The sequence below is a fragment of the Camarhynchus parvulus genome, chromosome 2, assembly GCF_901933205.1.
Source record: "Camarhynchus parvulus chromosome 2, STF_HiC, whole genome shotgun sequence".
Lineage (NCBI taxonomy): Eukaryota > Metazoa > Chordata > Aves > Passeriformes > Thraupidae > Camarhynchus > Camarhynchus parvulus.
In genome coordinates, this window is record NC_044572.1 from 150,786,473 (window position 1) to 150,814,200 (window position 27,728).

Genomic DNA, 27,728 nt, shown 5'->3' on the forward strand with positions numbered 1-27,728 from the left:
GGAGGCGAGTATTGCACAATCCTCAACAACCCAGGCACGTCCGGATGTCCTGTGTGGTGGCCTGAGAAGGATATGAATGGCAGGGCCCAAAGGGTTGAGGTCTGGGATGTCCCTGAAATACGCAGAAGCTGAGAGAGCTGGGAGTTCTTTCAGGCAGGACGCAAGAAAGCAAATGGGACATGTTCCCAATATGCCATGGAATGACCTCAGATGACACCCGAGTTCTCCTCAGCTTTGGCTGAACCTTCTACGTGCCCTGACACGCGCCACCAACAACCACACACACTGGTCTCTAATTCTGGCAGTTCAGAGCTGCCGCCAAGGTCAGATGGACACTGCCCCAAGGGAAGGACGTGAAACTGCAGCACTCCAGGAAAGAGGAACACTCCCCACCGCAGGACTCACCACTCTGAGACACGCAGGAACTGTGGCTGCGAAATGCCCCAAGGCCATGGGACAAGGCTGTCCCGCCCCTCCAGGACCAGCATAAAAGCTGGCCCAGAGCCTCTCTCCCTCACACCCTTCTCCAGACTCCATCCGCTCCTGCTTCTTCCAAGAACCAGGTGAGCCTCAATCCCCTGACCCTCCTGCTCCTGTTCCATGGCCCTTCTCTTCCAGCACGCTCAGCCCAGCCTCCACAGCCCTCATGCCTCCCCACAGCCCCACAACAGCCCCACACTCCCTCACCCCTCGTTCATCCTCACAACTCTGCCCTCCCTCACCCCCCTTTCTCTTCCAAGGCACCCTCCACACCACACCCATGGCCTGCTACAACATCTGCCAACCCTGCGGACCCACCCCGCTGGCCAACAGCTGCAACGAGCCCTGTGCCCTGCAATGCCAGGATTCCCGAGTTGTTATCCAGCCTTCCCCTGTGCTGGTCACCCTGCCAGGACCCATCATGACCTCCTTCCCCCAGAACACCGCCGTCGGATCCACCTCCTCGGCTGCCGTGGGCACTGAGCTCAGTGTGCAGGGACAGCCCATCTCTGGGGGATTTGGTGGCTTTGGTGGCTTTGGCTACGGCCTTGGCTATGGCCGTGGATTTGGCTACGGCCTGGGAGGCCTGGGCTGCTATGGCAGAAGGGGCTATGGCTCCATCTGCTAAGGGCCCTCAGCACCACCCCTGACACCAACCAGCCACTCCCTGGAACTCATCCCAAGCATTGAGGACACATCTCTGGGACAAGAATCTAAAACAGACTCAGCAATTTTGGTTCTTTTGATTCCTTAAGCATCATTTGCTCTCAGGGCAAAGCAGCAGCAAAAGGGCCAGCCTGGGCTGCCTGCAAACATGGCCCATCTGCCTCCTGCTCATCTCCCACTCCCTTTCAGCTCTATCCAATCTGTTCTTCTGCAAATCCTTTCTCCCAAGCTGGAGACCATTGGGAACCTTCACCATCCGGCTGCTCTCAGTTCAGGGCAGGAAGTCCTTGATGCTCTGGCCAAGCCTACTGCACTCAAAGGACCTTGGCTGATGGTCGCCCTACTTGTCCCTCAGACCAGTTTTGTTCTCCTGGCTGCTCATGACCTCTCACTGTTCTTTTGCCTCAATAAAATGCTCTTGCCTTGCAACCTGAGACGTCTCCTTCAACATTTTTCTGACAAAGGCGGGCCAACCACACTGGGCACAAATCCACATGTTTACACGCCATTTGTGGAGGGTGAAAATTGCACCAACACCTCTCTCTGAATTGGTTCTGCAGTTCCTCAACCCGCTGGGCCACACTGACACACTTTGTGTCCATCACATAGGAGAACTTCACTTGCATAATCACAGCCTGGACACACCAATGCAGGTCCATCCTAGATTCTGGCACAAGCCCCTGGGTTCATTTTGTCTGCACACCGTTTGCTCCCAACCCTCATCATCTTCCAGCCCCATTTACAGACCTGCCCAAGCTGCTTCATCTCTCCCTTATTTTCACCTCCCAGACTTGAGCACAATTTTCCAATTGACCCCACCCAGAGCAGAGGGGCAGAATTCCCCCCCTCACCTTCTGCCCATGCTGTGGACATGAGCTCAGGACACAGGGAGTTTCTGGCCAGCTCATTCACACGGTGGGGCAGCTCCAGTTCTTCATCCACCTACACCCCAAGGCTTTCTCCTCTGGGCTGCTCTCAATCCACTCATTGTCCAGTTTACAGCCATGTTTGGAATTGCTCCAAACCACATGCAGGACCTTGCACTTGGCCTTGTTCAGCTTCATGAGATTGACAATATCTCACATTCCCAACCTGTTCTAGCCCCTCTGAATGCCATCCCTTCCCTCCAGACATCCAACCCCACTACTCAGCTTGGAGCGCTCCCTGCTTTTGCTGATCATCCCACTAAATACCAGCACCCTGATTTCTGGCCATGATTCAGAATGATAACAATCCCAACATGAGTCTCTGTGGGTCACCACTCATCCCTGTTCTCCACACAGGGACGTGGAGTCATTGACCACAACTCTCTGAGTGAGACCATCCCACCCATTCCTTATCCACCAAAGGGTCCAACCAACACCCACATCTCTGCAGCTTGGAGACAAGGATGGTGTCTGGCACAGGAGCAAAGGACTTGCACAAGTCCAGGTGCAGGACACTGACACCTCTTCCCTCATTCACCAAGTTTGGGATGAATAACAGCTCATCAAATCTGCTGCCAAGGCCAGATGGGCAGGACCTCAAGAGCGGGACATGGAATTGCAGAGCTGTGGGAAGGAAAGTGTTCCCAAACTCGTGACTCACCAGGCTGTGTCAGGCAAGAGCAGCTGGCCTGGAAAATGCCCCAATGTCATGGGCAATGGCTGTCCCAAACTTTCAGCCATGGAGCATCCTCGAGGCCATGCCCGGGATATCCCTCACCTCAGTCTTGTCTTCCTTGTTCCCACTCACCCAGAGATTTACAGGGTTCCCCAAAATCATCAGAGCCGAGCAGGGGCAGAATCTGCTGCACCTGGATTGGAGCAATCCCAACCATGCAGGATAAAGGCTGGGTGATGAGGGGATTGAGCCCAAGCAGGAGCACTCGGGGTGGTGGTGGATGAAGTATCGGACACGCCCTGCCATGTGAATGCACCAAACAGAAACCCCTCTGTGTCCCGGGCTCATCCGCAGAGCGTTGGGGGCAGGTGAGGGGGGGATTCTACTCCTCTGCTCCACTCTGGTGAGGCTGGAGATCTGAGTTCAGCTCTGGGACCTGGAAACGAGGAAGACATGGACCTGCTCAGCCAGAGCTGGACATCACCCTGGAAGATGATGATGGGCAGGAGCAACTGGTGTCCAGAAAAATTGCACACAGCACCCACGAGGGGCTTGCGCCAGAGACAAGGGTGGACGTGCATTGGTGTGTCCAGGTTTGTGCTTCAATAGATGAAGGGTTCATTTGATAAAACACTGGAAGAGCAACATGTGTCAGTGATTCATGGAACTGCAGAAATAACACCTAAGAGGGATCTTGGTGCACTTTTTCACCCACCCCAGGGGCCTCTACAAGCCTGGCTTAGCGCTGAGTGAGACTGGAAGAAGCTTGGGAGAAGAAAGAAGGAGTCATCTGAGGTAGTGATGCAAGAAATCTTTATTGAGGTAGAACAGTGAAAACTCAGGAGCAGCCAGTGGAAAGGAGCTGGTCTGAGGTGCAAGTAGGGCGACCATCAGCCAAGGGCCCTTCCTTTGGCAAAGGTTTGGCCAGAGCATCGAGGCCTTCCTGCCCTGCCATGGGAGCAGCCTGGCAGAGGTGCCCGAGGGTCTCTGGCTTGGGAGAAGGGGTTTGCCCAGAGGGGGCCGGACAGAGCCGAAGGGTCCATGCAGAGCAGAGAGAGGAGAAGAGCAGGAGGCAGATGGGCCGTGTTTGGGGACAGCTGGGCTGGGCCCATGGCTGCTGCCTTGCTTGGTGCCCTGAGAGCAGGAGATGGAAGTGCTGAGTCCCTTGGGAATCTTGTCCCAGAGATGCGTCCTCAATGCTTGGGATGAGTTCTAGGGAGGGGCTGGTTGGTGTCAGGGGTGGTGCTGAGGGCCCTTAGCAGATGGAGCCATAGCCCCTTCTGCCATAGCAGCCCAGGCCTCCCAGCCCATAGCCAAATCCACGGCCATAGCCAAGGCCGTAGCCAAAGCCACCAAAGCCACCAAATCCCCCAGAGATGGGCTGTCCCTGCACACTGAGCTCAGTGCCCACGGCAGCCGAGGAGGTGGATCCGACGGCGGTGTTCTGGGGGAAGGAGGTCATGATGGGTCCTGGCAGGGTGACCAGCACAGGGGAAGGCTGGATAACAACTCGGGAATCCTGGCATTGCAGGGCACAGGGCTCGTTGCAGCTGTTGGCCAGTGGGGTGGGTCCGCAGGGACGGCAGACGGTGTTGCAGGCCATGGGTGTGGTGTGGAGGGTGCCTGGAAGAGAAGCAGGTAATGCAGGGCAGGGGTGAGGGTTGCAAGGGGCAGGGATGGAGTGTGGAGGCTGTTGCGGTGCTGTGGGGAGGTGTGAGGGCTGCTGAGGCTGGAGCTGAGTGAGGTGGAAGAGAGGGGCCAGGGGTGCAGGAGCAGGAGGGTCAGAAGCTTGAGTCTCACCTGGTTCTTGGAAGAAGCAGGAGCAGAAGGAATCTGGAGAAGTGTGTGAGGGAGAGAGGCTCTGGGCCGGCTTTTATGCTGGTCCTGGAGGGGCGGGACAGCCTTGTCCCATGGCCTTGGGGCATTTTGAGGCAGCAGCTCTTGCCTGGCCCAGCCTGGTGTGTCATGAGGTGGGGAGTGTTTTCCTTTATGCAATTCTGCAATTCCATGTCCTGCTCTTGAGGCCATGTCCATCTGCCCTTGGAGGCAGCTTTCTGTCAGGAGTTGGTATTTGGGAGGATTTGATTGTTCAGTGTTTGTCAAGGAAGGCGGAATAAACAATCACATCCCAGGAGATTTGCAATGTCATCAGTGTGGTCATTTTGTGGCGTGATTCATGTGCCGTGGGTTGTTGGCACCTTGTGAAGACTGGGACTCTCTTCTGTGCCACTGGATGTCCAGCAGTCATTGCGTTGCACCCAGGAATGCTGAGGGAGCTGCTGATGTCCTGGGGCGGTCACTCTGCAAAATCTTGGAAGGTCCCTGTGCCTGGCAGCGTTTCCTGATGGATGAAGGAGAGCTCCTGGCCTTCTGTCTTGAACGGGGTCAAGGGGGTATTTGGGAAACGTGAGGCTGTTCAGGCTGTATTAATCACAGTGTTATGGTCCTTTTGGATTTCCGAAATTTAAACAACAACCTAGTCTGTCATTGAAAATGTATTTCTTGACCTCTGTCAGAAATTTAAGAAATAAACAACAAACGGGGCCCATCCCTTTGTTCCCAGGCTGCTCTGTGACGTCAATTCATTTCTTCCGCATTCATGCCGCAAGGTTTCACAATTTATAACCTCTGAGTCTTAGTATTATTTTCCTCTTTGCAAATGACCATCAATAACTAACGGAAGATCAACAAACTCCTCTTTCCTTCTCTGCCATTATTTGGGCATTACTTTGTGGCGTTCTCAGATTCCACGTCCTTCTCTTCAGGTCGTGTGCATCTCACCTTGGCGGCAGCCTTTAGGTGTGCCTTTTGGAGATGAAATTTTGGTGTTGTGGGTGCAGGATGAAAATGTGACCAAAGCCTTGGAGAACTGAGGCCACCCTGCAGCTCTGGCTTGCTGTGGTCCTGTGGGCGTTGTGTGGAAAGTTCCCCCAGCCTCTCTCAGCCCTGACAAGCTGCTCTGGGCTTTAGAGATTTTCCAAGTATCCAGTGTTGCCCCTTCCACCCCATTCCCTCTCTCCACGCTATTTCCCCAGCTGCCAAAGCCTGACTGGAGACATCACCTTTACCATCGGTCATGCTCTGAGGGTGTCTTGCTGTGCCTCTTGTCTGGAGGTTTTACAGTGATGGAAGGATTTGATATTCAGGGGTTTGGGGATCTTCACTTGGACTGAGTGTGGAGGAGCGAGATCATTCTCGGGGCAATGTCTGATTGTCAGAAAGAGAGTTTGGAAGTTGTCCAGGGTTTTTGGAGGCAAGTATTGCACAATCCTCAACAACCCAGGCACATCCAGATGTCCTGTGTGGTGGCCTGAGAAGGATATGAATGGCAGGGCCCAAAGGGTTGAGGTCTGCGATGTCCCTGAAACACGCAGAAGCTGAGAGAGCTGGGAGCTCTTTCAGGCAGGACGCAAGAATGCAAATGGGACATGTTCCCAATATGCCATGGAATGACCTCAGATGACACCCGAGTTCTCCTCAGCTTTGGCTGAACCTTCTACGTGCCCTGACACGCGCCACCAACAACCACACACTGGTCTCTAATTCTAGCAGTTCAGAGCTGCCGCCAAGGTCAGATGGACACTGCCCCAAGGGAAGGACGTGAAACTGCAGCACTCCAGGAAGGAGGAACACTCCCCACCGCAGGACTCACCACTCTGAGACATGCAGGAACTGTGGCCTGCAAAGTGCCCCAAGGCCATGGGACAAGGCTGTCCCGCCCCTCCAGGACCAGCATAAAAGCTGGCCCAGAGCCTCTCTCCCTCATACACTTCTCCAGACTCCATCCGCTCCTGCTTCTTCCAAGAACCAGGTGAGCCTCAATCCCCTGATCCTCCTGCTCCTGCTCCCCTGACCCCTCTCCTCCAGCATGCTCAGCCCAGCCTCCACAGCCCTCACGCCTCCCCACAGCCCCACAACAGCCTCCACACTCTCTCACCCCTCGTTCATCCTCACAGCTCTGCCCTCCCTCACCCCCCTCTCGTCCAGGCACCCTCCACACCACACCCATGGCCTGCAACAGCCTCTGCAGTCCCTGCGGACCCACCCCGCTGGCCAACAGCTGCAACGAGCCCTGTGCCCTGCAATGCCAGGATTCCCGAGTTGTTATCCAGCCTTCCCCTGTGCTGGTCACCCTGCCAGGACCCATCATGACCTCCTTCCCCCAGAACACCGCCGTCGGATCCACCTCCTCGGCTGCCGTGGGCACTGAGCTCAGTGTGCAGGGACAGCCCATCTCTGGTGGCTTTGGTGGCTTTGGCTACGGCCTTGGCTATGGCCGTGGATTTGGCTATGGGCTGGGAGGCCTGGGCTGCTATGGCAGAAGGGGCTATGGCTCCATCTGCTAAGGGCCCTCAGCACCACCCCTGACACCACCAGCTCTGCACTCTGGCTACAGCTCATGCAAGCAAAGCAGCTCGGCTGATCGTTGCCCTGCTTGCAGCTCACTCTGGATCCCTTCCATTTCATTTTCTTGTCTCTTTGTTCTTTTGCCTCAATAAAGTTTTTCTGTAGCAAAGCCTGAGATGCCTCCTCTTCCTTTTTGAGTTCCAGTGGTCTCACATCAGCACCCAGCACAGTGCCAGGGCTCAGCAGGACTTTGGTGAAAGGAAATGGGGCACAAGAATTTTCTCTAGGAAATATGTCAGCAACATTTAACAGAGCTACCACCACCAGTAACAAACAAGACCAGCACATGAAGCAGAGAAGGGGGGGAGTCTTTCAATATATTTTACAATCCAAACACCTTTTATACCAAAGGCTTTGACACATTAATGCTCTCCTGTTCAAAATGTCTCTCTGCCAGCAGACAAACTCTCTTCCCAGAGAGACCCCCAAGCCCCCTGAATAAACACTTATAGAATTTTCTACTTGGGCAAGAGCTCTGGTGTGCAAGTGCTTCATTCCCTGAAGCTCAAGCAGGACCAGCAAGCGCAGAGTTTCCCAGCACCATGGACAGTTCATGTTTTGATTTCCCACGGTCTCCACCTCCTCTTCACCTCAGCGACCAACCTCACACTGAAAAATCCTCGCTTTCTTTTCCCTCGGAATTCCATCTGTTTTCCCTTGTGCTCTTGCCCTCTTGTCCTCCTCCCTGTTCTCAGCAGGGCTCCCTCAACTTCATCCTCTGCCACCAGAGATTTGCACACACTGGTGGCTGAGAGTCCCAGCTCTCAGCCTCTCCTCTGGGAAAGATCCTCCTTTAGAGCATTTCTGGCTCTGAAATGGTCTTGATTCACTAAATCGACTTCATTTTCACACTGGGCTAGCCAGGACTGCCCACAACCCCTCACATGTGACCCCACCAGTGCTAAGCAGACAGGAAAAGTCACCTCCCCCTGCTTGGTAATAACAGCATTCCAGATCCTAGACACTTGAGATTCCTGCTCCCAAAATGGTACAGAGACACCTCCAGCTCCATTTCTCCTCAACCACAACCACAAAGGCTTTTTTTGGAGAAGAAAACAATTGTTCCAACTGAGACTCAGACATTTTATCCCATCCGGGATGACTCCCCTCACCAAGAAGCAGGGCTTGGCACCTGTCCTTGCTGAGCTCCAGCAGACCCAGGACCACTCAGATTTTCAGTGTTGGCCAAAAGGATCCAGTTTTTGGATCCTGGGGATTTGCTGCCATCTGGACTTTGGGACACTGAGCACAAGCCTCTGGACCCAGCCCTTTTAGAGCCTTCTCAGGCCACCACGCTGGGCACTGACACAACTTGGACTTGCCTGGTTGCTGAGGATCATGCAATGCTCACCTCCAACAGCCCTGGGCAACCTCCAAATCCTCATTCTGACCATCAAATACCGACCAGAGAATTGTCCTCACACCTCAGCTCAATTTGGGACCTAGAGCGCCCTGGATATCAAAACTGTAAAATCAACATAGAAGAGCACGGCCAACACGAAAATCAAGGTTTAGTGACAGAGTTTGCCAGACTGGGGAAATGCAAAAACAAGGGAATGTGATGGAAGGGGCAGCACCAGATACTTGGAACAGATGCAAAGCTCAGCCCAGCCTGACAAAGCTGAGAGAAACTGGGGACATCTCTTTACAACACACCCACAAGCCACAGCACACCATGGCCACGGGATGACCTAAATGATGACATCCCAGCTTTCCAAAGTCCTGCTCACGTCTTCAGCCTGCCCAGGCATGAACCATCAGCAGCAGGATTTGGTCACTGTAATTTGCAATTAAAAGAATTAAAAGCTGCCACCAAGGTCAGGTGGACAAGGCCTCAAGAGAGGGACGTGGAATCACAGAATTTACAAAGACACACTGGAACCGTGAGAGGGGAGGGGAGAGGACCACACTGGCTGTCCGTTAGTAATTACTTGGTTTTGCTCAGAGGGACACAATGCTAACATTTATAGAACAAAAGTTATGAAACCTCGTGGCTTGAATGCGGAATGAGAGAATCGAGGTCACAGCCCTGGCAAAAAAGGGACGGGGCACTGGTTTGTTGTTTGTTTACTGGATTTCTAAACCAGGTCAAGGGATGCACTTTAAATGACAGAGAATGCTGTCATGTAAATTTGAGAAATACAAATGGAACCAAACATTGGAACAAGCTCAGCCCGACCATGCTCTCATTTTCCAGATCGTCTCTCAATCCCACTCAAGACACAAGGCCACGAGATCTCTCTCATCCATCACAAAGAACTTCCAGGCACCAGGACCTTGCCAAGCTGTTCCAGCTGTCCTCAGAAGCTCCCTCAGCATTCCTGGGTGCAACACAATGACTGATGGACATCTAGCAGCACAAAACAGAGTCCCAGTCTTCACAATGCACCAACAAAGCACAGCACTCGAGTGCCACAAAATGACGTCACTGATGACATCGCAAATCCTCAGGGCTCTGGTTGCTTATTAAGCCCTCACTGAAGCACACTGAACAATCACATCCACCCAAATACCAAATTATTAATGTTCCTGCCAAGGTCAAATGGACAGAGCAACAAGAGCTGGACACGAAACCGCACAGTTGTGGGAGGGAAAACATTCCCCACCTCATGACTCACCAGTAACGAAAGAGCGGCTGCCTAAAAAATACCCCAAGGCCATGGGACAAGGCTGTCCCACCCCTCCAGGACCAGCATAAAAGCCGGCCCAGAGCCTCTCTCCCTCACACACTTCTCCTCAAGCCTTCTCCTCCTGCTCCTGCCAACAACCAGGTGAGTCTCAAACCCCTGACCCTCCTGCTCCTGCACCTCTCACCCCTCTCTTCCAGCTTTCTCAGCGCCAGCCTCAGCAGCCCTCACACTTCCCCACAGCCCCACAACAACCTCCACACTCCCTCACCCTTCTCCATCACTGCCCCATTCACACCCACACCGCTGTCTAACTTCATCCCTTCTCTTCCAGGCACCCTCCACACCACACCCATGGCCTGCTACAACATCTGCCAACCCTGCGGACCCACCCCGCTGGCCAACAGCTGCAACGAGCCCTGTGCCCTGCAATGCCAGGATTCCCGAGTTGTTATCCAGCCTTCTCCTGTGCTGGTCACCCTGCCAGGACCCATCATGACCTCCTTCCCCCAGAACACCGCCGTCGGATCCACCTCCTCGGCTGCCGTGGGCACTGAGCTCAGTGTGCAGGGACAGCCCATCTCTGGGGGATTTGGTGGCTTTGGCTACGGCCTTGGCTATGGCCGTGGATTTGGCTATGGCCTGGGAGGCCTGGGCTGCTATGGCAGGAGGGGCTATGGCTCCATCTGCTAAGGGCCCTCAGCACCACCCCTGACACCAACCAGCCCCTCCCTGGAACTCATCTCAGGCATTGAGGACACATCTCTGGGACACGATTCTTAGATGGGTTTAGGACTTCCATCTCCTGCTCTCAGGGCACCAAGCAGGCAGCAGGCCACACTGCCAGCAAACATGGCCCATCTGCCTCCTGCTCTTCTCCCACTCCCTGCTCTGCACGGATCCTTTGGCTCTGTCCATTCCCCTCTGGACAAACCCCAAGCCAGAGACCCTCGGGCACCTCTGCCTGGCTGCTCCCACTGTGGGGCAGGAAACCCTTGATGCTCTGGCCACACCTGCTGCAATCAAAGGATCTGTGCTGATGTTTGTCCTGTTCCACCTCAGACCAGCTCAATTTTATTTACTTCTCCTGCTTTTTACTTGTTCTTTGCCTCAATAAAATTTTCCTGCATCATAGCCTCAGCTGACTCCTTTTTCTTTCTTCTCCCAAGAGTGTTCCACCCTCTCACAGCCTGAATCCAGGTTTCCATTTTCCATCAGCTCCAGCAGGCCTTAGGTTTGGTGTTCACCCTTTTCCCACTCATCCCAGCAGACATGACCCTCCAAGCTGCCAAGACTTATTCAGGAAAATATTTCAGCCCAAACAACTGCTGGTGTAATTTTTCTTTCCTTTTTGACCAACCTCCTTCCCTAGGTTGGGAAGGAGAATCAGAAAGGAATTCGGGAGGCAAGGTGGAAAGGAAGAGGAGAAAAAAGAAGTGGGAAAAATGTGTTATTCCTTTCCATGGGTTCAGCACTGACTTCAATGTCCCCATTTGTTGGAGTAAGGTAGAAAAATCATTTTTTAAAATTATTAAAAATTATTTTAAAAATGTAAGAAAAATTATAAAGAAAGGCCTCATAAAATGAAGCCTGCTCTCCTAAAATCAGTGTCTGGCCTTGCCACGCTAGCACTGTGCAATTTTCCATGTGGAAGCAATCCTGGTGTGAGCAGTTTGTTACCAAAATAATCTATTCCTGGGTGAAAAAAAGCAACTTACACCTGTACAAACTGTTTTTACAGTGTTAGATAGAAAAATGAGAATTATCTCTCACAAACAACTATTCCTGCACGTACACACTGGGGGTTTGAGCGACCAATCAATACAGAATAACTTGTTAATAACCAATAAAGTAATTGGCAAGAAATTACCAACCACTTGGAGTCTGTAAAAGTGAAAAAAAATGAGGTATGTGAATAAAAAATGGGCTTTTGGAGTTATAAAATGGAATTATAAAAATGTGTTATATTCCAATACCCATTCCATAACCTGTAAGGCGCTGACCAAACAGGCTCTGGTCCCTTTTCCAAAGGGAAAAATTCCCTCATTGTCCGAGGCATCTCCTGTGTCCTGCACTGAGGCCAAGGCCAAGGAATGTTCACAAAAACCATCCCGTGCCTCACTTCCATCCCTGGAAGCGTTCAAGGCCAGGCTGGGTTGGTTTGAAAACAATTCCCATGGAATTGGAAATATTTGTTTTGGAAAGCAAATACTGAAAAGTTCTTTCCTGGAATTCCCCATCCCCGAGAGGGACCAACATCCATGTGGGAATGGCACTTGGGGACATGGTTGGGAGTGGCTTTGGCACTGCTGGGGAAAGAAGAGCTGGACTCAGTCCCAGAGGCCATTTCCAATCTCAAAAATTCCGTGATTTTACGCCCCTTTGGAAGCTGATTCCAAGATTTCAATTCCTTACAATAAATATAAATATAAATATAAATATAAATATAAATATAAATATAAATATAAATATAAATATAAATATAAATATAAATATAAATATAAATATAAATATAAATATAAATATAAATATAAATATAAATATATTGCCTTTAAATAAATATATTTATATATTTATAAATCTATAAATATCCAATTTTGTCCATCTGGAACCTATGACTCAGTCCCTCTTCTAATTGTGGCCAATCCTAATGAGCCACTTCATTGATAAGAACAATAAACCAGTGATAAGACAATGAAAACCCCCTAATAAAATCCCAAAAAGCTTTTTCATTATCCACATAAATAATTCTGAATTAATTCTAACTTGATGTTCCCTTTTATGTCTCATCCATGTTGACGACCTTGGAGGTCTTTTCCAACCACAATAATTTTAGGATATGATTTTAATTAGTAGAGTGGATCTTCCCATCAAACTCTATTTTGACAAAATATAATAAAATGTAATTTGTATTAATCCAGATTTTTTTTGTGCCTTTGACAGTGAGAGTTTAATCAACCTGAACAATTAATTTCACGACACTTCGACGTGGAGGTGAAAGTGCTGTTCACCTTTTCCATATCCTGTGGAATCAGGACCCCTGATTTTCCACTTTTTAATACTAATAATAAACCCTCAAAACCAGCTGCAATTGATAAAACCATCAACAGACCCCCGCAAGCAGATGGGGAAGGAAAAATAACCCCATAAGGTAAAAAAACCCAAAACCCTCGGTTTTAAGTAAATCCACAAATCCTCTCCAGAATAAATCAGAATAAATGCCAAAACTAAAGCACCCAGCAAAGGCCTTCTGGGGGAGAAAGGCTGCCAAAAAATAGAAAAAACCAGGTTAGAAAACTCCACCTAAAGAAATTATTAAGATTGAGAAATAAGCCCACAAAAATAGAGGGAGAAAGGGAAAAGAATAAATTTAACAAAAAGAGGGGAGAAATGGCAAAAAACCAAAAAATGCAAAATGTGAGAAAGGGGGAAGGACAATGATCCAAAGGCAAAATGATGCTAAAAATGATGATAAAAAGAACAAATTCTGAAATTTCCCAAAGCAAATCTGCCGGGTGCCTCAGACCCCTCAGTTCTGCACCAATTCCGTGTCACTGTTCACCATCCACGGGGTCCTTGGACCACCAATTTTGGGTGTTGTCACCTCCTGCCCTCCCTGTCCCCACCCTGATGGAAAGTTTGGGACAATCCAGAGGTCATGGAATTGTGGAAGGGTTTGGGTGGGAAGGGACCTTGAAGATCTTTAATTCCAACATTTTTGCCTGGGCAGGGACACCTCCCACCATCCCAGGTTGCTCCAAGCATCATTCCATCATTCCATCATCCCTCGGTTCCATGACTTGCTCCAAGCCTGCCATCCTGGTTGCTCGTTAGCTGCTCCGGAGCTAACGAAGCTCATCAAGACTCATCATGTGCAAAATCCACCAGGCACGGAGAGAAATTCCCGATCCGTCGGGAGCCAGCCAGGAGCCCCCGCTCCACCAGACTTTTAGGACGCAGCTAATAACGCCTTTAGGACATCCCAAAACCACGAGGGATGATCCAAGCTGCTGCAGAGTGATTTTAATGATCTCCCAGTAATCCCTTAAAGCACCACATTAGGACAGATCCGTCCTCTCGGGGCCACCTGGAATCCTGGAGGATCAGGAAAAGGATTCTTGCCCTGGGTTTCCAACCAAATCTCTTTTTTTTGTTTGTTTGCTCGCCTTAAATATCACCTAAAAACCCGTGCTGACCTTTCCAGCTGAAAGGACGGCTCTGTGCTGTTAATAGCCGGAATTTGTGACCTTGGAGGTCTTTTCCAACCAAAATAATTCCAGCAAGAGCAGCAGCAATATTTTGGTGAGGAGGAAGTTTGGCACCGCTCTTCCTCAACAGGAGACGTCACTTGGATTCTCCTCCCTCTGCTGATTGAAATTCCTATAAATTAGAATTAAATTAAATTCCTTCAAGAAGGTACCAAGCTCAACAGGAGCCCTCAGAGAAACGCCGCTGTTACAATTTGAAATGGAATCATGGAATGCTTTGGGTTGGAAAAGACCATCAAGATCGTCTCGTTCCAACCCCGCTCCACCATCCCAGGTTGCTCCAAGCCCTGCCCAACCTGGCCCTGGGCACTTCCAGGGATCCAGGGGCAGCCGCAGCTTCTCTGGGAATTCCATTCCAGCCCCTCACCACCCTCACAGGGAGGAATTCATGCCCAACATCCCAAATTCCCTCTGTCAGTTCAAGCCATTCCCCTTCTCCCGTCCCTCCAGGCCCTTTCCCAAAGATTCCAGCCAAATCAAACTTTCCACGGGAAACAAAGGAAGCAAATCCGTCGGCCACATCCCTTCCCTGCAGGATCCCACTGCCAGCATCCCGTTACTCCTGACCCCGGGAAGGGAGCCCAAGTCCCTCCAGCCTGGAAAAGCCTCTGGAGTGATGGCTCTGCCCAAACCGAACCCCACGGCCTCGGAATTCACCTCTCCGGAGAAAAGCTGCCCGGACAAAGGGATTGGGAGAATGAGGGGATGGAACCAGGTGGATTTTAGGGTCCTTCCCAACCCAAACCATTCCATGAGGATTTAGGAGCCCAACCCGTTCACCTCATTAGGGCCAAGCTTTAAAGGGAATTTTGGGGTTTCTTCCTGGGCCTCCTTGGCCCTGTGTACACCAGGACAGGCTCCGAGCCTTCCTCTCCTCCCAGTTTTGTTATTCCCTGGCAGGATTGCTCAAGAACCGGGAGAGGACTCAGGTGAAGGCTGAAATTATATTTTTAATATAATACGATTAATTTCTCGGGGACTGAAATTATATTTTCCACTCCCAAAATCTGCTGTTACTCAAGAGGACTTTGTGAATTCCTGCGGCTCCCAGGTGGGACAAGAACAACATTTCCCAATTTCCCAAGGAAAAGGGAAGGACAAGGACAAGGACAAGGACAAGGACAAGGACAAGGACAAGGACAGGGACACCCTTTGGAGAAGCCAAGCAAACAGAAATAAAGATTTTATGAATGAATATTTTTAAATTTATATTTTATTTTATATAATATTTTTATATTTATGAATGAATTCATTTTTTATGAATTTAGAAACTATTCAGGCTTGTGTGAACATCAGGAGAGCCAGGAAAGCAAAATCACCGACATGGGGGAAAAAATCATCCCAAAAAATGCTCTCCAGCCCTGGAGGACTCTTGTTCTCCAGCTTCATTCCTTAAGGTTGGATTTGCAACAGGCTGGGGGGAATGGAGAGGGAGCAGCGTGTTAAAAAAAATGGGATTAAAACATCAGCACTCCAAGATTTGGGCTGTGGAATAAATGGGATTGGATTTTATTCATGGAATGGTTCAGGTTCGGAGAGACCTTCCAGATCATCCATTCCCATCATTTTCTTGATGCAAAAGTGAATTGAATTTTTCCACTATTCCTTTTGTTTAATCGTTGGGGGGGGGGGTGTTCAGAGTTGTTCCAAGCCTTTATATAACTTAAAAATATTAAAAGACAACAGTCTCACGTTTCCATGGTGATGGAGACAGCGGGAATTCACGGGCTCGAGTTGTTGGCATCTCATTTTTAATCAAGGTTTAAAAGTCAGGGAAATTCGCTCGGAGCTTCCCTGGAAAGCTCCAGGCAGAACAAAGAGAGGCCAAGTCCAGGAATGGAATCATGGAATGGTTGTGGGTCAGAAGGGAGCTCGACCACGTCCCCAAGTGCCACATCACACCCCTCAGAGATGTCCTGATTTTCCCCTGGAAGTGTCCAAGGACAGGTTGGACGGGGCTTGGAGCACCCTGGGGTGGTGGGAGACGTCCCTGGCCATGGCAGGGGGGGTGGAACTCCATGAAATTCCCTTCCAACCCAAACCATTCCATGATTTGGTGACGGAATGGATTTCCTCGGATCAGGACGCTTAGAGAAAAGGACAAAGCTGCTCTTTTATTCTGTAAAAATCAGATTAAATTGAGGAAAAAAAACCCCAAAACCATAAAAAGCAACCAGCCCAAAAAAAAAAAATTTCCAAAACTAAACCTAAAGAGCAACAGGAACGGGAGGAAAAAAACCAAAATTTCACTGACTCACCCTTTCCCAGCCTCCATGCACGTCCCAAAGGAGAAAACCTGGCGGGTTTTGGGTCCTTCTGCTCCCAAAAAAACCCACGGCTGGACGTGAGGGAGCTCTCACAGCCGTGGAGAGGAGAACATGTGAGCAGCACCCGGGGCACTGCTGAGACAGACGGCCAAATTCCTGGAAAAACTGCAAGTCAGGGATTGTGCTGAGGCTGGAAAGGGAATAAAAGGGTTTTGCGGTTGGTTTCTCACCGTGACTCAACTTGCCCCCTCCTGAGAAATTGAAATTTCCCCGAGTTTTGGCCACGGGGTGAAAGCTGCTCCAAAAATCTCGTGGTGTCCTCAACTCCATTGTCACCCTGGCCAGGTGTCCTTTGTCCTTCAAAAAATATATTTTGGGCTTTGTTCTTGGGGTGTTTGGGGTTTTGGGGTGTGCTGCTCCCAGTGAGGAAATGTGTGATGGAGGGAAAAATTTGGGGTGAACAAATTTCAGGGGGAACCCCCAGGGTGAAGAGTGGGCAGAGCTGGGACAGCATGGAGGGGTTGGAGCCTCCCAGTTTGGGGTCTCCATCCCCATCCCAAAGACACCATGGAGGGAATGGGAATGGGGATGGGGAGGCACAGGGGGTGTGGGGACATGGGGGGACAGTGGGGGGAGGGGGTGCATGTGTCCCACAGGGGTATTTTGGGGTGCACGTGTCCCACAGGGGTATTTTGGCGTGCACGTGTCCCACAGGGGCATTTTGGGGTGCTGGGGGACACGGAGCGGTTGGAGCCTCCCAGACTGGGGTCTCCATCCCCATCCCAAAGACACCAGGGAGGGAATGGGAACGTGGGTGTGGATGGGGGGCACAGGGGGCGCCCCCTGCAGCTCCCACGCGTGTTTCCCCCCCCTCAAAACTTGGGGAAATACGGGATTACCGTATTTACAAATGCGCGTGCGCGCCGCGGGTACCGTAAATTTTTTAAGTGCGCATCGCGCCGTACCGTAATTTCTAGTGCGCATGCGCATCACCGCCGCCGCTATTTCAAATGCGCATGTGCAAAAGAAATACCGGATTTTTTTTTTACTGCGCGTCGCGCTACCGTAATTTCACTGTGCGCATGCGCACTGACAGTAACGCGTTCTAAATGCGCATCACAAGGTTACCGTAATTCCAGATGCGCACGCGCAACACAACTAAAATAATTCGACTTGCGCGTCAATTACCGTACCTCGACATACACATGCGCACCTTAAGTACCGTAATGGCCAATGTGTATCGTATTACCGTGTGTCCAAGAGCGCACGCGCACCCCAGGTACCGTATTTACAAATGCGCATGCGCACCTCAGCTGCCGTAGGGCCAGAAGCGCCGCACCGCCATACCGTAATTACAAATGCGCACCACAACCGCCGCGTTTCCAGATACGCATGCGCACCACAACCGCCCTAATTCCAAATGCTCATCCAAGCCCGGCTACCGTAATTACACATGCGCATCTCAATCGCCGTAATTCCAAAGGCACGGTATTTCCCGATGCGCCTGCGCGGCATAACTACAGCTTCCATACGCGCATGCGCGCCATCACTACCGTAATTGCAAGCGTGTATTGCGCCCTACTGTATCTCCCAGCGCGCATGCGCACAACCATCACCGTAATTCCAACTGGATACCAGAATACGCTATTTCTAACGCGCATGCGCACAAGTACCGTAATTCCCAAAGAGCAGCGCAACCCCTAGCCACGAATGCGCTTGCGCGGTGCGGCTACCGTAATTCAGAGTGCGCATCACAAAACAACTACCGTATTTCCTAATGCGCATCCCAACATGTGAAAAACGCCAATCACTTGTCTTTTAAAATTTTAAAAGTTTAATAGTGATAAAATGGTTATAAAAATAGCAATACAATTAGAGTAATAATAATTTGGACAAATTGAATTAGGACAATATGAGACAATAAAGACAAAGAGTTACGGATGTCCGGGTAACCTTTTTCTGGGCAAAATAAGCCGGAAAAAGGACGCACGTGAACAGAGGATTAACCCTTAAAAACAATGACTTGTTGCATATTCATACATCTCATACATGATGCATAAATTCCGTTCAAACACAGGATTCTGTCTGGTCATCGTCAGCTTCTTCCTCTGAATCCTGACGGCGCCTTCGAGGTGGGAAGAAGTTTCTCCTGATAATGGGGCAATAAATTCTTTTTCTCTGAAAGATTTAGGCATCCTGTGGCTGCTATCTCGCTGTGAGTCCTTTTTTTAAAAAAAGTATCCTACATAGCACAGTTTCTATTTTGACTTTTTTATGACCCAAAACTATATTTAACGCACTACTTAAGAGAATTAATACAGCATAACTTTCCAACACAACGCATATAATATTCATTTTAATATTTGCGAAAAGCCAATCATAAAATACATGCATTTTTCACACAACACAACTACCGTATTTCCAGGTGCGCATCACGACACGACTACCGTATTTCCTAATGCGCATCAAACACAACTACCGTATTTCTGGGTGCGCATAGGAACATAACTACCGTATTTCCTCATGCATATGTGACATAGCTACCGTAATTCCAAGTGTGCATCACAAAACAACTGCCGTATTTCCTCATGCGCATCACAACACAACTACCGTATTTCCGAGTGCACATTAGAACACAACTACCGTATTTCCTCATGCGCATTCAAAACAACTACCGGAATTCCTAATGTGCATCCAACACAACTACCGTATTTCCCAATGCGCATCAGAACACAACTACCGTAATTCCAAATGCGCATCATAACTACCGTATTTCCTCATGCGCATCACAAAGCTATCGTGTCTCCAAGTGCGCATGCGCACAATACGCGCCGCATCTCGGTGGTTACCGTAATTCCCAGCGCCCACGCGCACCACTCTCCACGCCCCGCCTCCCCCGCGCTACCGTATTTCCCAGAGCGCACGAGCACCACACCCCCCCCAAACCCCCATCCTCCTACTCCTCCCATCATCCCCCGCGGGAGGAGCGTCTCCCCGCCCCCTCATTTGAATAAGAGGCGTGTCCCACGCGTGTCCCCGCCCCCCAGCTCTGCCCCCATTGGCCGCGCCGCCGTTGTCGCTGGTGACGGGGACGCGGCGGGGTCGGAGCGCGCCGGGAGCGGCCGCGGCGGGCGCGGAGCGAGGAGGGGCCGGGGGGGGCTCGGGGTCGGTCACGGGGGGGGCCATGGGAGCCCGAACCGGGGCCGGGGCCGGCGGCGGCGAGCGGTAGAGCCGCCGGGGATCATGGCGGAGAGGTGAGAGCGGCATCGCGGCGGGGAATGGGTAGGGGGGGGGAATTTGGGGGTGGTGGGCTGCGCCGCATGGTCCAAACACCCCCTAAACCCCCTTTAGGGACCCCTTATTGCATCCCCCTCCTCTTTATATGGCGCTTATGGGGGTGCCCCCCCCCTCTTTGAGGTGCCCTTGGGGGGTCTTTGCCCCCCCGTCAGCACTTTGGGGGGGTCTCAGCTCCTTTTTGGGTGTTCCGTCCTCCTCCGGCTCCGTTTCGGGGGCTCCGCTTGGATTTTGGGGTGCTGGGTGGGGGGCATCCCCACCTGCGCTGCATCCAGGTGTTGGTTGGGCTGGAGAATTCCAAACCCCCCGTCCCCGATTTTGGTGCATGGAGGGGGGGGCTGGATGCGCCCACCTGGATCCCCGTGGCTGCGGGAAGGGGATGGGGAAAAAGGGGGGGATGGAGCTCAACCCCACCCTGGATTTCGGGGAGAATTGGGAGAGGATGGGGGGAGGGGGAATTGGATCCCATCCTGCTCCCGGTGGAGGGGCTGGATCCCACCCTGCTCCCTTTGGAAAGGGTTGTGGAGGGGCTGGATCCCACCTGGAGGGGCTGGATCCCACTCTGCTCCTCTCAGGGGGTTTTATGGAGGGGCTGGATCCCATCCTGCTCCTCGTGGCTGGATCCCTGTTCCCTGGTTTATGGAAGGGCTGGATCCCACCCTGATGCTCCTGAGAGGGGTTTGGAAGGGCTGGATCCCCTCCTGATCCATATGGAGAGGCTGGATCCCACCCTGCTTCTATTTTGGGGGGTTTGAGGGGCTGGATCCCATCCTGCTTGCTATGGAGAGGCTGGATCCCACCCTGCTTCTATTTTTTGGGGTTTTGGAGGTGCTGCATCCCATCCTGCTCCCTATGGAGGGGTTAAATTCCACCCTGCTTTCCTTTTTGGGGGGTTTGGAGGGGCTGGATCCCACCCTGCTCCTCACAGGGGATTTTATGGAGGTGCTGCATCCCATCCTGCTCCTTATGGAGGGGTTAAATCCCACCCTGCTTCCCTTTTTGGGGGGGGTTTGGAAGGGCCGGATCCCATCCTTATCCATATGGAGGGGCTGGATCCCATCCTGCTCCCTCCAGAGGGATTAAATCCCATCCTCCTTCCCTTTTTTGGGGGGTTTGGAGGGACTGGATCCCATCCTGATCCATATGGAGGAGGGCTGGATCCCACCCTGCCCTTCCTGAGAGGGGTTTGGAAGGGCTGGATCCCACCCTCCTTCCCTTTTTGGGGGGTTTGGAAGGGCTGGATCCCATCCTGCTCCATATGGAGATGCTGGATCCCTCCCTGCCCTTCCTGAGAGGGGTTTGGAAGGGCTGGATCCCATCCTGCCGCCTCCAGAGGCCATCCCCTTTTTGGGTTTGAAGCCCACCCTGCTCCTTATGGGGTGCGGATCCTCTGGAGGGTTTGCGCGGATCCCATCTTTTGAGGGGTTTGGAAGGGCTGGATCCCACCCTCCTTAGCAGGACTGATCCGTGGGGGATCTAAATCCCACCCTGCTCCCTCGGGAGCATTTGAGCTGGATCCATGGAAGGGGTTTGAAGGGCTGGATCCCATCCCCGTTTAAATCACCCCTCCCCGGAAGGTGATGATGGAAGGGGCTGGATCCATCCCCATCCCGCTCCCCGCGGGTGCTCCGCTCGGGATCGGGCCGGGGGAAGGTGCGGGACGCCCGGCATGGATCCCGTGGGATGCGGGAGGTGTTTTCATGGAGGTGGAAGGTGTGGCAGGGCGGGGGGGGCAGGGAGGGTGGCAGTGGGTGTGGATGGATGCGCCGGCGAAGGGGAGCGGGCAGGGATGGAGCCGGGTGGGATGGAGGGGGGCTGCAGCGGGATGCGCAGCGCCGGAATTTGGGGCGGGGATCTGGAGGACCAAATCCGCTGGTTTTGGAAAGGTGGAGGGGCAGAGTTGTTTGGGATTTATTTTATTTCGCGAGGACGAGGGAGCCGCCGGTCCGGGATTTTTTTTTTTTTTTTAATTTTTATTTTTATTTTTTATTTTTTTCCCCCTTCTCTTCCCTGCGCCGTTTCCCCCATTCCTCGCATTTCCCTCCGGCTGCGAAAACTGCAGGATGGGAGTGGAGTTATTTATTTATTTCCTTATTTATTTATTTCCTTATTTCTTTATTTCCTCATTTCTTTATTTCCTTGTTTATTTCCTCATCCGTTTACTCCCCCATCTGTCTGCTCCCCTCATTTATTTACATTTTTCCCCTCACTTATTCGTTCGGTCGTTCATTTGTTTCGTTATTCATCGAGTCATTTATTTATCCTCTTATTTGTTCCCACTTTAATCAACCCCTTTGAGTGACCTCTACGGAGAAATCCGCAGCTGCTCCTCAGCTCCGGAGCCTCACCTGGCACACGCAGCTGGGTGGGATTAAGGGGAAAAAAAAAACCAAAAACAACAAAAAACCACATTTTCCATAGAAAACGGGTGGATTTGGGATGTTTGGAGGGAGCTGCCAGCAGCAGGTGGCTCGGACAGGGCTGGGATTGGGATGTGGAGCTTCCATCCAGGGGTTGGTTGGGCTCCTTCCCCCATGGAATGGCTTTTCCCAGATGGAAGTTCGTGGATCCCAAAATCAGCGGGATTGGGAAGTGTGGGGAGCTGGAATTTGGTGCTGCTGATGGTTTTGGGGAGTGGGGAGAGCAGCAGGATTTGGTTGTGGGTCTGGAATTGTGGGATCTTGGGTTGTTTGTGTGGTTTTGTGTTGGATTTTGGAGTTCTCCGAGTGTTTTTCCGTGTGGATTCTGGGGAGGATCGAGGGTTTTATTCCTTCCCCATCCCTCAGGATGAGCATCCAGCAGCCTTCCCTTCCCTCCAAAGGGATTTCCTTGGAATACCCTGAATTACAAAATCCTGGCGTGGTTGGGGTTGGAAGAGGCCTTAAACCCCACCTAATCCCACAGGAGGGGACACTTTCCATGATCCCAGATTTATCCAATCCCAATCCAGCCTGGCCTGGATTGGAGTGTGGGATCCTGGGGTCGCTGACAGGGAGCAATTCCAGGCCTAGAAAAGCCTGAATTTGGGTGAACTCCAAAAATTGGAGTTTTTTGTCACTGGTGGTGGCACAACTCATGCCACCAGAACCAGGGATGGATTTTCAGGATAATCCCAACATTAATCCCATTGGGAAGGAGCATTTCCATGTTTTCTTTGGGAAGAAAGGCCTGTGGGGATGCCCTCGTTTTCCAGGGAAATCTTTCCGTTTCCCACCCAAATCATGGATTTTTCCAGCTGCAAATCCACACAATCCAAGGTCTGGGCTGTCTGTGAGCCAGATGTCCTCGGGCTGCTCTTTTCCAGAGGGGCTGGAGATGGGTTCAAAGGGATTTTTGGGAATGTCCCGCTGTGCCGTGGGATTGGCTGCTTGGCGTGCTGGGAGCAACGAGGGGTCAGGGATTTGTGGAATTGTTTAGGCTGGAAAAAGACCCTTAAAATCCTGGAGTTCAACCCTGAAAAGGGTTGGAAGGAAAGGGAAGGTTTTCCAAATCCTGACTCAGGTTGCGTTTCACGATGGGTTTTCCTGATATCCATGAAAATTGGTCAGTTCAGTTTTATCCTGATTTTTTTTTGAGAATTTATTCATTGGTGCTGCTGATTTGTTTTTTTTACCCCGGATACAACTCCAGGTGGTTTTTATGGATTGTCCAACCTTTGTAGGGTTTCCAGGCCTTTGTATCGCTGGATCATCCCAAATGATCCACAATCAGTTTTAAAAAAAGGTGTTTCATGGAATTCCAGGCTTCTGGAAAAACGGTGTGTGTGTGTGGTTGGTTGGACATCACAATTCCTGGGAACGTGGGGAATCCACTCCATGAATATCTTATCCCACCAAATCCCTTCTTTAGTGGGAAGCTGGAGAATTCCTGATGCATCCCATAGGTCCCCCCTATGGATAATCCTGATGTTCTCAGGTAGAGGTCCAGGGAAGGAATTCCCTCAACTTTATGCTCCTTTAAAGATTTTTTTTTCCCCCTCTTGATTTCCCAGAAATTTGGGATGAATCCGTAGTTCTTTACCTGGATTTGATGGTGACCTACTTAGGCCTCGATCCCAAAATTCCAGGCTTTTTGGAACTCCTTAAACCATTCCCAGGAAACCAAAGCTTTGCAGTCGTTCCTTTCCTGAGAAATGATGGATTTTGGAGTTCCCGCCTCTGGGAATTTGGGAACAGACGCCACAAAAAACCCAACCAAATAATGACCCGAAAACCTTTTTAAAAAATCCCGAATCCAAACCACAAAACACAGCTGGGAATTCAGGCAGATTCCAGAGTCAAACTGATGTCAAATCCCGTAAAACCGCACGTTCCACGATGGTGGAATTTAGAATTTAGCCATGGAGGGGCCTGGATTTGGGGGAGGGATCCCAAATCATCGGATCTGGGATTTTTGGGGCAGTGCTGTCGCTGTTTTATGGAGTTTTCATTCAGGAATATTCGCTCCGGATGATAAATATCGGTGGGAATTTCGCGTGGGTGATTAAGATTTGGTCAAGACGATCCCAAAGTTGTTCCAGTGACCCCTCTTCCTTCAAAAAAAAAACCCCCAAAAAATCCTTTAAATCACCATTCCTTGCTCTTCCTCCATCCTCTCCCTCCCGCATTTTTGCTCCAGTGATTATTTCCTTACATGCTCTAAATAACGCATTGAACCCCGACCTTTCCTCTTCCTCCTCTGGCTCTTCCCAAAAATAAACATTCCGGCTGGAATTTATTCTTTCCGACTCACCCAGGCTGGCTATTTTTAATTCCAGAAGTGTTTGAGGGATGGATAAATGTGCTCCAGGTGCCGAGGGGAAGAAACGGAGTGCTCCAGGCCTCCCAGTGCCCTTGGGAATTCGTTGTTATCCATGAAATTGCTCCCAGGGATCCCCAAATCCCGGGATTTTTTTTGTTTTCCATCTCCTGAAAGGATCACATTGTGCTGCTCCAATGGGAGGTGCCTCCCATGTCTCAGATTTTTCACCCCTCGCTCTTTCCTTGACCTTCACGGATCCAGGGATTTGGTTTATTTCCTTCCTCCTGCTCCTGCCCTTTAAACATTCCCACATCCAGCTCCTCCCTCCTGATTTTTAGGGAATGAACCCGCCAATCCCAGGTTTTTTAGCGAGCTAAAAGTGTCACTCTGCCTTTTGTGGAGCTGGATGTCCCCATCTCCACGTTCCTGAGCGGAAAATAAATCTTATTTCCAGCTTTTTTTCAAGTCTTTCCCAACAATAAACGGGAAGAGGCAGTGGAGTGACCCAGTGGTGTCATTCCAAGACCAGGAACCGCCATTCCCACAGGGAAAGTTGTGGAAATTCCTGATTGTTGAGGAAGGTCTCGAAAGACTTGGAGCAAATGAGGCCTGGAATGGACTCTCAGAGGGAGAAGGTTTTGTTTGTTGGGTTTTCCCGACTCTGGGATCCTGGCAGGTTTCGTTCCTGGCTGGAATGGGGCTTGGAAGTTTGGGGTTCTGGGTTGGAGCAGAGCTTTTGGGATGGTTTGGGTGGGAAGGGACCTTCCAGACTACCCATGGATAGGGATTCCAAAATCCCACGGTGCTCCAAGCCCTGTCCAACCTGGCCTTGGACACTTCCAGGGATGGAGCAGCCACGGCTTCTCTGGGAATTCCATCCCAGCCCCTCACCACCCTCCCAGGGCAGAATTCCTCCCCAAAATCCCATCTATCCCTGCCCTCTGGCAGTGGAAGCCATTCCCTGTGTCCTGTCCCTCCATCCCTTGTCCCAAATCCCTCTCCAGCTCTCCTGGAGCCCCTTAAGGCACTGGAAGCGTCTCCAAAGTTTTCTTCCCTTCTCCAGGTGAACACCCCCAACGCTTTTCCCATTTTCCTGGGATTTCGTCCCCTTGGGCCACGACTGCCTTCACCCGCTCTGTCCCTTTATTCTTCACCACCAAAAAACACGGAAAAATCCTGGATTGGGGCACGGCTCCTTCCTTATGGTCTTTTCCCTACGGAATTGCGCCGGGGCCGGATTCCGGCGGATTCTGGGCCTCCTTTTCCCAAGGTGCTGACATTTCCCTGCCGGCCTCGTTGCGTTTTTATTGCTCTTCCCTCTCTGCTCTGTTCCCCTGGGAATGGAAACGGCTTCCAGTGGATCCGCGTGTCCGGGAAAGCCGTTGGAAAGCGTTACTTTGGGAAGCGCCGCCGCGCGAATTACGGGTTTTTTTTTTAAATTGATCTTCCTCGGCTGGGAGAGGTCACGGAAAAGCGTGGAAAAGTGTAATTATGGGATGGGAACGGGGTGGTTTTCTGTCCGGAAGAGGAGGTGCCTGGGAATAACGTGGGGATTTCTGTTGCTTTGGAATTTCAACTCGCCGTCGGTCCGGGGCGTTGGGAGCTCGGAAATCATGGAATCATGGAATTGGGTGGGATGAGGATGTAGAGATCACCCAATTCCACCCCCTTTGCCTTGGGAAGGGATAATTTCCACGATCCCAGGTTGCTCCAGCCTGGCCTTGGACACTTCCAGGGATCCAGGGGCAGCCACAGCTTCTCTGGGAATTCCATCCCAGCCCCTCACCCCCCTCCCAGGGAGGAATTTCTTCCCAAAATCCCACCTAACCCCGCCCTCTGGCCTCCATTCCCCGTTATCCTATCATTCCATGCCTTTTTTCCAAAACCCTTTCCCAGCTTTTTTTTTCTGGGATGTTTTTGGACTCTAAATCCTTTCAAAGGCTCCAAGGGAAGCTGTCCCTGGATTCCGAGTTCCAGGTGGGCTCGGAAGGGAAAATGCCGCTCCTTGAAGGGCCCGTATTCCTTATTTTCCATATTCCAGGGGTTTTTAAAATCTTTTTGGTGTCTGTTTTTAAATTCCTGACCTTCAGGGACGCATCCCAAGCTGCCCCGAGCACGGACACTGGGATTTGGTGGATCTATGGATGCATCCTCAGTTTTACTGGGAATTAAGTTGCTTCTTAGTGGTTTTCTGGGTCCATTTTTTGGAGCTGGACTTGGATTTCTGGATGCTTCCTAAGGTTCTTTGTTCCCTTTCATCCAAAGGGTGCATCCATGGATCCATGACAGGGAAAGGAGGAATTCCATGGAGCCCTTTCCCACGTGGGAAATAGAAATAACAGAACAAAAATCCTCGGCAAGATTTAACATAGTCGGGAATATTTGGGAGTGATTAGGGAAAGGGGGGGAGAAAAATAATTGGGAAAAAAGGAAAAATTCCTTTTGGAAGAAGAGGAATTGAGGGATTCATGCTCACGGATCTCTGACCACTTCAGCGGGCTCTGGGTGAGGTGGGAGGGGATTTTCTTCCACTTCCCAGAAAAAATAGTGGGATTTGGGTCGGAGGTTGTTGGCTGAGACTGCTGGAGTTGGAATTGTCCATGGGGCTGGAATTCTTCCTAATCATGGAATCATGGAATGGGTTGGAAGGGGTTGGATTAAAAATCATCCAATTCCAACTCCTGCCGGGGGCAGGGACACCCTCCCGTATTCCAGGTTGTTCCAAGCCCTTCCCAACCTGACCTTGATAATTCCAGGGATGGAGCGGCCATGGAGTTCCCTGGGAATTCCATTCCAGCCCCTCACCACCCTCGCTGTAATAAATTCCTTCCTTAAATCCAGTCTGAATGGATCAGGAATGCTGGGGGTCTGGGATTGCTGATTCCTGTGGGGATGGTGCCAGGACGGGAGCGGCTTCCCTCGGGATTGGTGTGTCCCTAATTAAGTGTGTCCGGATTAAATGGAGCAGTCGGGCAACAAAAACGTGGAAAAGCCTCTTAATTTTCCATTAATTCCACATCAAATTGATTTTCATTGCAACCTCTGCCTCTCCCAAGGAGCAGGGACCGTTCCCTTCCCTGTTCCCACCTTCCACGACATTTCCGGGAGGCGCTGTCGGATCTGTCAGAGCTGCCAGGAAGGAGAAAATTCCAAAGGAATCCAACCTTTTAGGAGCCTTTTTCTTTTCCCCCTTCTTCTCCTGCCTCCCTGACATCTCCTTAAAGTCACCTTGAGGAATCCTTATCGGAGCGTGGCGGTTCCATTCCAGGGATTTTCTTTTTGGAAGTGGGTGCTGCTCCCAAAAAAAAAAAAAACCCAAAAAATTCCAGTGATCCAGAGAACACATTTTCTGTCTGGGAATTTTCTGTTTTAACAGG

The 27,728-nt window shown here is 51.0% G+C and overlaps 6 protein-coding genes across 6 annotated transcripts in view; 4 read left to right on the top strand and 2 right to left on the bottom strand.

Annotated features, from left to right (window-relative positions):
* Positions 1-16,361, bottom strand: part of LOC115917257 (feather beta keratin-like) — a 36,796-nt gene extending 20,435 nt beyond the window's left edge. The window contains exon 1 of the mRNA XM_030971074.1: positions 16,309-16,361. The gene's annotated coding sequence lies outside the window, so the exon portion shown is untranslated. The remainder of the gene's footprint in view (positions 1-16,308) is intronic.
* Positions 761-1,108, top strand: LOC115917258 (feather keratin B-4-like). The gene has a single exon (XM_030971076.1). It carries the CDS (start codon positions 761-763, stop codon positions 1,106-1,108), a length of 348 nt encoding a protein of 115 aa, XP_030826936.1.
* LOC115917260 (feather keratin B-4-like) lies at positions 4,004-4,351 on the bottom strand. Its single transcript, XM_030971078.1, has one exon. The coding sequence runs from the start codon at positions 4,349-4,351 to the stop codon at positions 4,004-4,006; it is 348 nt and encodes a 115-aa protein (XP_030826938.1).
* Positions 6,756-7,094, top strand: LOC115917264 (feather keratin 2-like). Its single transcript, XM_030971082.1, has one exon. The coding sequence runs from the start codon at positions 6,756-6,758 to the stop codon at positions 7,092-7,094; it is 339 nt and encodes a 112-aa protein (XP_030826942.1).
* On the top strand, positions 10,137-10,475 carry LOC115917262 (feather keratin B-4-like). The gene has a single exon (XM_030971080.1). The coding sequence runs from the start codon at positions 10,137-10,139 to the stop codon at positions 10,473-10,475; it is 339 nt and encodes a 112-aa protein (XP_030826940.1).
* A 3,150-nt stretch (positions 16,362-19,511) lies between the features above and the next one.
* ARHGAP39 (Rho GTPase activating protein 39) overlaps positions 19,512-27,728 on the top strand; it is a 110,798-nt gene continuing 102,581 nt past the window's right edge. Inside the window, 1 exon segment of the mRNA XM_030971504.1 lies at positions 19,512-19,571. Within this exon segment, the coding sequence (XP_030827364.1) occupies positions 19,561-19,571 (11 nt within the window). The 5' untranslated portion in view covers positions 19,512-19,560.

What these genes read in the sequence shown, in the direction of transcription:
- LOC115917262 (XM_030971080.1), top strand. Translation starts at nt 10,137, where the DNA reads ATGGCCTGCTACAACATCTGCCAACCCTGCGGACCCACCCCGCTGGCC.
- LOC115917258 (XM_030971076.1), top strand. Translation starts at nt 761, where the DNA reads ATGGCCTGCTACAACATCTGCCAACCCTGCGGACCCACCCCGCTGGCC.
- LOC115917260 (XM_030971078.1), bottom strand. Translation starts at nt 4,351, where the DNA reads ATGGCCTGCAACACCGTCTGCCGTCCCTGCGGACCCACCCCACTGGCC.
- LOC115917264 (XM_030971082.1), top strand. Translation starts at nt 6,756, where the DNA reads ATGGCCTGCAACAGCCTCTGCAGTCCCTGCGGACCCACCCCGCTGGCC.